At 52.7% G+C, this 10,770-nt stretch overlaps 1 protein-coding gene across 1 annotated transcript; it reads left to right on the forward strand.

Moving 5' to 3' along the window:
• The first annotated feature begins 584 nt into the window (after positions 1 to 584).
• Positions 585 to 8,902, forward strand: LOC133361170 (uncharacterized). Its single transcript, XM_061580053.1, has 5 exons — positions 585 to 603; positions 2,833 to 2,907; positions 5,354 to 5,794; positions 8,374 to 8,743; positions 8,887 to 8,902. The coding sequence occupies exons 2-5, from the start codon at positions 2,856 to 2,858 to the stop codon at positions 8,900 to 8,902; spliced, it is 879 nt and encodes a 292-aa protein (XP_061436037.1). The 5' UTR covers positions 585 to 603; positions 2,833 to 2,855.
• The last annotated feature ends 1,868 nt before the right edge of the window (positions 8,903 to 10,770 follow it).

The raw sequence follows: 10,770 nt of genomic DNA on the forward strand, positions 1-10,770 counted from the left end.
CTCTAGACTCTGAGACCCGGTCTCTACTCTAGACTCTGACCCTGAGACCCGGTCTCTACTCTAGACTCTGAGACCCGGTCTCTACTCTAGACTCTGACCCTGAGATATCTGACCCGGCTTCCTGGCCTCCCCTAGGTCGACTCAGCATCAACTGAACTCCCCAGTGCGGTACGCGGTAAACATCGCCGCTGGGGGAGACAAAGGCGGCCGGGCGTGCTCGGTGCTGTCCACACCACACCGCCTTTGGCAGGCGCTCACGGCACTTGCCCTCACTGCCTGCTGAGGCTACACGGGGGCGCTTTGTCATTGCCTTTGTGTCGCGCTGTGTTTGTTTAACTTGGTGAGACCACGCGGGGGAATTGGCGATTATTCGCGGAATCCGAATCCGCGTTTGTTGTGAAATGGACATGAAGGCGATGAGATTCATAATTTAATTCCGATATCTGCGTTTTTTTCTCGAAATCCCACATTAATTATTTATTCATCAGCCTTTCTTTATATATATATAAACAAGTGACGATCTTAAGACAGCTTGAGGATATAAATCACGGCTCGGCTCAAGGTTTCAGAGTCCTGGAAGGCGACGCGGCGAGACACAGCGAGGTGAGCGGGAGATGTTGACTACCTCGCCTGGTCGGCAGGAGGTCGTGGGTTCGATCCCGACCCTGACGCCTGCTGCTGTATATTTGGAGTTTGCGTCTCTCTCTCATCATCATCATCACCACGGTGGCTAGGAGATGTTAACTACCTCGCCTGGTCGGCAGGAGGTCGTGGGTTCGATCCCGACCCTGCTGCTGCTGTATATTTGGAGTTTGCGTCGCTCATCATCATCATCACGGTGGCTAGGAGATGTTGACTACCTCTCCTGGTCGGCAGGAGGTCGTGGGTTTGATCCCGACCCTGACGCCTGCTGCTGTGTATTTGGAGTTTGCGTCTCTCTCTCATCATCATCACGGTGGCTATGAGATGTTAACTACCTCGCCTGGTGTACAGGAGGTCGTGGGTTCGTTCCCGACCCTGACGCCTGCTGCTGTTGTATATTTGGAGTTCGCGTCTCTCTCATCATCATCACGGTGGCTAGGAGATGTTAACTACCTCTCCTGGTGTGCAGGAGGTCGTGGGTTTGATCCCGACCCTGACGCCTGCTGCTGCTGCTGTATATTTGGAGTTTGCGTGTCTCTCATCATCATCACGGTGGCTAGGAGATGTTAACTACCCCGCCTGGTAGGCAGGAGGTCGTGGGTTCGATCCCGACCCTGACGCCTGCTGCTGCTGCTGTATATTTGGAGTTCGCGTCTCTCTCATCATCATCACGGTGGCTAGGAGATGTTAACTACCTCTCCTGGTGTGCAGGAGGTCGTGGGTTTGATCCCGACCCTGACGCCTGCTGCTGCTGTATATTTGGAGTTTGCGTGTCTCTCATCATCATCATCACGGTGGCTCGGAGATGTTAACTACCTCGCCTGGTGTACAGGAGGTCGTGGGTTCGATCCCGACCCTGACGCCTGCTGCTGCTGCTGTATATTTGGAGTTTGCGTCTCTCTCTCTCATCATCATCACGGTGGCTATGAGATGTTAACTACCTCGCCTGGTGTGCAGGAGGTCGTGGGTTCGATCCTGACCCTGACGATGCCTGCTGCTGTATATTTGGAGTTTGCGTGTCTCTCTCATCATCATCATCACGGTGGCTAGGAGATGTTAACTACCTCTCCTGGTCTACAGGTGGTCGTGGGTTCGATCCCGACCCTGACGATGCCTGCTGCTGTATATTTGGAGTTTGCGTGTCTCTCTCATCATCATCATCACGGTGGCTAGGAGATGTTAACTACCTCGCCTGGTATACAGGAGGTGGTGGGTTCGATCCAGACCCTGACGCCTGCTGCTGCTGCTGTATATTTGGAGATTGCGTGTCTCTCCCCGTGGTCGCGTGGATTTTTCTCCGGGTTCTCCGGTTGATCGCCTCTACATTTAGAAACATCATCCGTTATTTGGACGTTGTCACATTTCCACTCGATGCGCCACTTTCGTTGAGCTCTCATTCCGTGACGGCCAGGTCGCTTCTGCCAAAGAGCGACATTGGCGGCTCAGTGGGCCTTACCTGGCAAACGAAGCAAGAGTTGAACTTCGTTTTGAGTTGTTTTTAAATCCTTTATATTAAGTTCACTTGCGTGCTTGCTTGCTTACGACCGTGCAAATCTTTCGGTAGTTTTTTAACCCACTTCTCGTGATCCAATCGAGCTGACATTTTGCACACAGACTCGTTGTGCGTGACAATTTATTTTCGTGAAAATTTTTTTCCATAACTTTACACTTTTTAGGAATTTTTTAAAAATATTTAATTACCAATTGCTTAATGGTGGCAGGCAATCATCTGACCCATAGGTGGCAGCCATCTCAAGCCAGAGGACGAGAGGACTCTAGCCGCCACGCATATAAAGGATTTATAGTGAAGAACTTTGTTTTTACGGGTTAATTTTTTTACTCTTCGTGTGGCTGAGTGTGGATCTCTCTCAGGGGGTTCATAATGGGCATGGCACAGAGCCAGCCCTGCCCAGGGCCTGGGTTCGAGCCCTGGGTCTGGGGATCTCTCAATGGATTCATAATGGCCGTGTCGGAGAATCTGATGCAGCCCTGCCCAGAGCCTGGGTTCGAGCCCTGGGTCTGGGGGTGTCTCTCTCTCTCACCGAGTTCATAATGGCCGTGTCGGAGATTCTGATGCAGCCCTGCCCAGAGCCTGGGTTCGAGCCCTGGGTCTGGGGGTGTCTCTCTAACACGCATGTGCACGATTGCCACGCGCGCCTGACTGACGTGGTGCGGTGATGCGCCCCACAGATTTGTCCGACTCGGAGCGAGCGATGGTGAAAATCGCGGGAGCGGCAGTCACCGTAGCAGTGCTGATGATCACAGGTAACGCAACGCCGTCGAGCGGCTGGTGGGTCACTCTCGCAGAGCGAGTGAGTGAATGGAGTTTGTGTGATCTTCCCCTGTTCTATAGAGTGAGTGAGTGGAGTTTGTGTGATCTACCCCTGTTCTACAGAGTGAGTGAGTGGAGTTTGTATGATCTCCCCCTGTTCTACAGAGTGAGTGAGTGGAGTTTGTATGATCTCCCCCTGTTCTACAGAGTGAGTGAGTGGAGTTTGTATGATCTCCCCCTGTTCTACAGAGTGAGTGAGTGAGTGGAGTTTGTATGATATCCCCCTGTTCTACAGAGTGAGTTAGTGAGTTTGTATGATCTCCCCCTGTTCTACAGAGTGAGTGAGTGAGTGGAGTTTGTATGATATCCCCCTGTTCTACAGAGTGAGTTAGTGAGTTTGTATGATCTCCCCCTGTTCTACAGAGTGAGTGAGTGGAGTTTGTATAATCTCCCCATGTTCTAGAGAGTGAGTGAGTGAGTGGAGTTTGTATGATCTCCCCCTTTTCTACAGACAGTGAGTGACCCAGCCAACGCAGCCTTGCCTGCTGGAGGAGCTTACCGATGGGATGTTGCCCAGATCTTTCAAAGATTTGTGAGCTCCTCACACAATCCAGCCTGGTTAAATCCAGGATGGATCGTAGGCAGGCCAGCCTAAATGTTTCCAATCAGCGAAGATTCTCCATTAGGGGGGTCCACGTTTCGCAAGCGTAGAGAAGGTAGGGAATGACCGTGGCCGAAAAGACTTGAAGCTTCGTGCAAAGCGACAGACCAGGTAGCTTCCACACAGCGTTACGCAACCGATGAAAAGATATTGCCGCTCGACTGATTCGGAGTGAGTCCTCTGCTGTCAAACTGGAGCCGGTCATAAGCACACTGCCCAGGTATGGGAAACTCTCCACTCTCTCCACAACTGCCCCATCACCGATTGGGAGTTTTGGGGGTGGAGTGCCCGATGGTACAAAATACCCAGGCAGGTGCTTAGTTTTGGTGGGGCTGATGGTAAGGCCCCACCTCTTAGTGGCACAATCCAGTTTCAGCAGCAGCGTCTCCAACTCCTCTGAGTGAGCAGCTATTACCAGATCATCGGCATACATAACGTGGTTGACCAATAGGGAGCCATTCCTTGACCGCACTCGGTTATCGATCAGCCTCCCATTATATCTGTGCCAGATGGAAATTCCTCTGGTACAACCATCAAAGGCTGCACGAACTACGTGGTCGATAAACATGTTAAATAATTTTAGAGCCAGAGGACATCCCTGTCGCACCCCAAGGTGAACAGGGAATGGCTCCGACTCCCGGCCACATAGTTTTACCCGGGCCCGCTCACCATCATGAAGGTCCTTAATGATCGTGAGCAGCCGGTCAGGGACTCCGAAGGCACGAAGAACAACCCAGAGCCCAGCCCTACTGATGGTATCATAGGCCTTGATCAGGTCAATAAAGCAGAGATGTAGGTCTTGTTGGAATTCCCAATGCCTCTGCTGTAGCAAACGGACAGAAAATATGGCATCTGTGCAGGACCACCCTTTCCTGAAACCACATTGGGGCTCCGCAAGCCTTTCCTCAGCGTGCCTGGCAAGGCGATGTTGAATAATCCTTGCCAGGACCTTTCCCGGCAGACTGAGGAGTGAGATACCCCTGTAGTTGTTACAGTCTGTGCGGTCCCCCTTCTTAAAGAGGGGAAGGCAAGCCCAACATAGCCTGGGGCTTACAGCTTCCCACACCTCACCTCCACGCTCCCACGCCTCCTTCATTCTTTTGTTCATAAGAAGAGCCACTCCCTGTTGTTTGGTAGTCTCCTGCCCCGAGTAGAGGACTGTCCACCCCTCATGGTGGCAGGAGCCAGAACCGGTCCACCGGACCTCCTGAATACCACAGAGATCTAGGCGGTACCGATCCAGCTCCCGACAAAGTAGTGGCAGCCTCTCCTCCGCAGTGAGCGTTCGGACATTCCACGTGGCCATTCGTAGTGGCTTTTTGTTGTTTCTGGAGGAGCCCCGAGGGTAAAGATTCAATCTCCTGGCTCCGCCAAATGGGGTTTAGCCAGGAGACGTCATAGACGCCTGTCCCCCCGGGGGCCCCCCGCACAAGATTATTCATTAAATTTGTCCGTCGTGGTTTAGTGGTAAATAATTGAAGGTGGAGGGGTTACCAGTCCCTCGCACCCGTCCAGAGCCCCCATTTGGCCGCTGTGGTGGTCACAGACGCCATGAGGGGAGAGGGCCAATTGGAATCAGCACTGTCCACGACAGTGTTGCCCGTCCGGCACCACACACACACACAACCATACAACCACACACACAACCACACACACATCCACACACACAACCACACACAACCACACACACAACCACACACACAACCACACTGCTGGTTCTTCTGCCCACCTCCCAACCGCCATCACTCCTCTTCCCCCCCCCCTCCCCCCCCCTACAGCGGGCACGCCACACGCGGGACAATTCTTCTTCTCGGCCCGCGCTCTGCCGTGGTGCGCGGCGGCGCGCTACTGCCGCTCGCACGGCGGGCACCTCGCCACCGTGGGGGACGCGCGGCTCAACGCTCGCCTCGCGCTCGCCGCCACCGCTCCCCACGCCCCCCACGCCGCCCCCCCCCACGCCGCCCCCCCCCCCGCCGCCTTCTGGCTGGGACTGCGCCGCGACGGGGCGGGCGTCTGGCGGTGGCTGGAGGGCGGCGCGCCGGCCCCGTTCCTGCCCTGGGCGCCCGGCGAGCCCAACGGCAGGAAAAGCGACGAGGAGTGCGTGGAGCTCTACGTGGGGGGGCGGAGGAGGGGCAGCGGCGGCGGGGGGGCGGACGAGAGACACGGGCGCTGGAACGACGATGGCTGTCGGCGGAAGAAGAGTGCGCTGTGCTACAGAGGTGAGGCCCAGCAGGAGGAGGATTCAATGGTGGTGACACCAGGATTGGTGAAGTATGGTCGCGGATAACCGCCCACTGCTGCTGCCGCCCCCCCCCCGCCGCCCCGCGCCCCGTCGTGTGGAGATGCCCCAAGGCTCGACCACACAGCAGACTGATGCACAGGGACAGCTGCCACTGGGGGTGCCCCTAGGCTACGTACTATATGTTAAACTTCTTTCGTACCGTACGTAGCCAACCGTGCTAATCGAAGGTGTGGGGGACGGTCAACAAACTAGAGGCAAAGCGCAGTTCTAGACAGACGAGTTTGTGAACCCAGATGATGACGATTGCAAAGTGCCATCGCTCCTCCAGTGGCTTCTTAATATCGGAAGAGCGCGTTCCAGACGGCCGCGGAAGCGCATCTGAAAACGCGCGAAGCGGTGACCACAGCAGCAGCAGCAGCAGCAACATCGCCCCCTGCTGTGAAACTGGACTTAAGCTATTTTATCTTCACCATTGGTACCTCATTTGCCCGTAAAAAATATGATAATTGTTTTTTTACCCTTCTATCTGGCAACAAAACTGACACCTTTTTTTTTACGAGGAGTCATGTTTGCATAGACCACAATACCTGCAGTCATAATGCAAACAAAAAACATAACTCTGATAATATGCACTGTCCTTGAAGTTGATTGGTCCACACCCGAGACAGCTTTCCTTAGAGCCTAGTCTCAGATGGGTTGGACCAGATGACGCCAACTTATAAATTAACCTCATTATATTTGCTCAAACGTTTAATTAACTCGCCCCTAACGCGATGGGCTGGAACTGCTTTTCTTTGGCGGGGCGTGTGATGATGTTAGCTGGTGTTGATGATGCTGCTGCTGCTACTCGCAACTGCTTTTCCAGGTTTGCTCCGAGATTTATTGAATTTCGAGTCCCGCCTGCGGTTGCCTTGGCAGGGCCAGACCCAAATAATTTCGCGGGGCATTATACGGCCCTCGGGCTGGATGTTCCCCACCCCTGGTCTTAACACAACACCTGTTGCATTGTCAGAAAGGGTGACACCTCTATTATACTCGTAGGTTCTTTTCGGTAAAGTCACGTAGAAGGGGAATTGTTTTATTATTTTATTATTTCCCTTCTACGTGACTTTACCGAAAGAACCAAGAAGATGAATCCCTGCAGTCACGAAAGCTTTAAATCGAAACTCTATTATACTCTTAGGTTTTTTCGGTAAAGTCACGTAGGTAAAAAATAAATAATAAAACATAAATAATAATTGTTGAAATAAAAATAGAAATAAAATAATAAAAATCACGACGTTTCGGAGGCAACACAAGTCTCCGTCATCAGGTGGAACCGTCACAGCTAAATTTACTGTATCAAGTGAGGCAAAAATTCCAAGATACAAGTTCTTAAATACAAGTTGACGGTCCCACCTGATGACGGAGACTTGTGTTGCCTCCGAAACGTCGTGATTTTTATTATTTTATTTCTATTTTTATTTCTATTATTAGTTAATTATTTATTTTTTACCTACGTGACTTTACCGAAAAAACCTAAGAGTGTGAATCCTTGCAGTCACGAAAGCTTCACATCTAGAAGAAACGTCTATTCTTACTGTTCATACTTTGATCCCGGCAAAACATGCATCCCATGATACAGCTGCTGCTCACCCCGACCCAGAAATACTCCGATGTGTGTGGCATTGCCCTTGGGCTGCCCGCCTTTAGACGTTGCAGCGTGCGTGGTTAATGCAGTCCTTGATCCATTGTAAAAGGATTAATCGATTTGGGTGTTTGGGGCCATCCATAAATGACGTCACGCACCTGGGGGGGGGTCAGACATTTGTGACGATGTGTGACGAGGAGAGGGGGGGGGGGGGGTGAGAAATGTGACGTCACATTAAAATGCGCAACTTTAAATAAATATAGACAACACGTTCCACTTAATTAAATAGACTTTTTAATAAATGTTTTCTCCTACAACATCAGTGCAGCGCCACATTAAATACGCACTACAATGACAATAGTTGAAAGCGATTTGAAGCATGTTTTAATTTTGGGGGGTGGGGGCAGAGCTTTGTGACGTCATATTTGAGAGGGGGGGGTCTGACTTTTGTGACGCCGTGTGACGAGGGGGGGGGGGGGGTCAAAAATCGTTCAAAATCGCGTGACGTCATTTATGGACGGCCCCTTTGTACATCTGAACTCCTGTTTTATTGATAGAAAGGGGTAGAAACCCCATTCTTATTTTTCATATCATCATCATCACAGTAATAATCATCATCCCAATTCTATTTCGAATTAAAGCTTTCGTGACTGCAGGGATTCATCTTCTCGGTTCTTTCGGTAAAGTCACGTAGAAGGGAAATAATAAAATAATAAAAATAAAACATACTAAAATAATTCTCATAGACGCTGTCTCCCCGACAGACCTGTTCTTCACCTGAGGACGGCTGCTTGCGTTGTGGCCGAAACGTCGTGAGAATTATTTAATGTTTTATTTTTATTATTTTATTATTTCCATTCTACGTGACTTTACCGAAATAACCAAGAAAATGAATCCCAATTCTACTTTTACCGTCCGTGTTGCAGACCAGGCGGAAGCGTCACGTGGCTCTCCGGCTCCAGGCCAAGAAAGTCAGATCCAGGTTTTGATCGAGGACGCTCCGGGCCTGCCGCGATCCGGGGGCCACTCCACGGCGACTCCGCTCCGCGCTTTGCCGACCGCAGCTCCAGAAGTCTGGTCAACGGCCGCTCCAGATGATCCAGTCCAGTCAACAGCTGATCCAGTCCGGTTTGAACTAAATCCAGTCCAGTCAACAGCTGATCCAGTCCGGTTTGAACTAAATCCAGTCCAGTCAACAGCTGATCCAGTCCGGTTTGAACTAAATCCAGTCCAGTCAACAGCTGATCCAGTCCGGTTTGAACTAAATCCAGTCCAGTCAACAGCTGATCCAGTCCGGTTTGAACTAAATCCAGTCCAGTCAACAGCTGATCCAGCCCGGTTTGAACTAAATCCAGTCCAGTCAACAGCTGATCCAGCCCAGTTTGAACTAAATCCAGTCCAGTCAACATCTGATCCAGTCCGGTTTGAACTAAATCCAGTCCAGTCAACAGCTGATCCAGTCCGGTTTGAACTAAATCCAGTCCAGTCAACAGCTGATCCAGTCCGGTTTGAACTAAATCCAGTCCAGTCAACAGCTGATCCAGTCCGGTTTGAACTAAATCCAGTCCAGTCAACAGCTGATCCAGTCCGGTTTGATCAAAATCCAGTCCAGTCAACAGCTGATCCACTCCGGTTTGATCAAAATCCAGTCCAGTCAACAGCTGATCCAGCCCGGTTTTATCAAAATCCAGTCCAGTCAACAGCTGATCCAGCCCGGTCAACAATTGCTCCAGCCCAGTCAACATCCGAAGCTCCACTCCAGTTTGAACAAACTCCAGTCCCGGTCCATTGGAAACCAACTCGGGTCCGACCAACAACGACGGCGGCCTCAGCCCCGTGGAGGCGTCCCGGTGCACGCCGGAAGACCCGGGTGGAGGTCCAGGAGCCGGAGTTCCCGGTGCCGAGGCCGAGAGGAGGTGGAGGTGAAGATGGTGACGAGGTGGCTGGCGGGGGGAGGGTGGCGGCCGTGGTCGCGCTGGGAGGTGTCAGCCTGACGTCGGGAGCCTGGCTGATCACGTTCGCTCTCAAGCGGCGCAAGTCCGGTGAGTCTTCGGGGTGGCTCCACTAAGAACGATGTGAGCCCTTCTCAATTTGCATCGATCTGTCATCTATGAATAACACATTCCTGCTGCGGAGTAGGGAGCTGGTAGTGACGTTGGGTTGCTCGGTCAATGGCCTGCAGGGTCAACGGCCAGGGCGTGGTGTATTCCGCAAATATGCCCGACTGTGAGGGCGGGCACAAGCCGGCGTGAGTAGGTGAAACGTTGAGTTTTATAAGGGCACCACGGGGTGACCAGCCCCTCCCCACCCAGCCCCACCCCTCCCACCCCCCAGCCAGCCCCACCCAGCCCCTCCCCACCCAGCCCCTATCTCCACCCTCCCTCCCCACCCAGCCCCACCCCTCCCACCACCCACCCAGCCCCACCCTTCCCACCCCTTCCACCCCCCACCCAGCCCCTCCCTCCCCACCCAGCCCCACCCAGTCCCTCCCTGCACGACGGACGGACACAATAATCCCCTGTGGGCTGGTGTAACCAGGATGTTCCTACCAGTATAAAAGGGAAATTTGTGAATGTGTGTCTGTTCGAATGTTTAGCGTACTTCCCGACATGCAACAAACTTGAAATTTGGCATGTGGGCAGCTTCCAGACTGTACAGCATGCAAAAAGTCTAAAAAAAGACTTTTGTATTTTGGGGGGGGGGGCGCAAAAATGGATGCATTTTGCACGTCAAGTGAGCGGTGACGTCACATGTGTGATGTCACCCGCATGCGGCAGCGTCACGCGGTGTGCCTGCTGACGTCACGCGGTGCGCCTGCTGACGTCACGCGGTGCGCCTGCTGACGTCACGCGGTGCGCCTGCTGACGTCACGCGGTGCGCCTGCTGACGTCACGCGGTGCGCCTGCTGACGTCACGCGGTGCGCCTGCTGACGTCACGCGGTGCGCCTGCTGACGTCACGCGGTGCGCCTGCTGACGTCACGCGGTGTGCCTGCTGACGTCACGCATCCCCCCACCCTCCGCATCGGCTCGCTCTTCAATATAAAGCGGAAGATTAATCCGTTTGTGTGACGCAACAAAAACTTCCGAACGCTGAGCTCTGACGTCATGTCATTTGCCCGGCTGACGCTGTCTTGGAATCTCGAAGGGAACGCGACAGTTTCCAGCTCGCCGCGTCATTCCCGAGTTGCCGAAATCGACCACGCGCACACGTGGGTCAAGGTTGAATTTCCTTCAGTGAAAAACATCGGATTTAGTTATACATTGATTTGTTTCGGCTTTTTTCTTTAGTGCAAGCTTCAATGTAATTCAGTGAAATAAAAGG

Source organism: Lethenteron reissneri, chromosome 71 (genome assembly GCF_015708825.2).
Source record: "Lethenteron reissneri isolate LAM-NWPU_2019-01 chromosome 71, ASM1570882v1, whole genome shotgun sequence".
NCBI lineage: Eukaryota > Metazoa > Chordata > Hyperoartia > Petromyzontiformes > Petromyzontidae > Lethenteron > Lethenteron reissneri.

What these genes read in the sequence shown, in the direction of transcription:
- LOC133361170 (XM_061580053.1), top strand. Translation starts at nt 2,856, where the DNA reads ATGGTGAAAATCGCGGGAGCGGCAGTCACCGTAGCAGTGCTGATGATC. An exon ending in AGCAGTGCTGATGATCACAG is followed by an intron (nt 2,908 to 5,353) that starts GTAACGCAACGC and finishes CCCCCCCTACAG; the next exon opens with CGGGCACGCCACACGCGGGA. An exon ending in GAGTGCGCTGTGCTACAGAG is followed by an intron (nt 5,795 to 8,373) that starts GTGAGGCCCAGC and finishes TCCGTGTTGCAG; the next exon opens with ACCAGGCGGAAGCGTCACGT.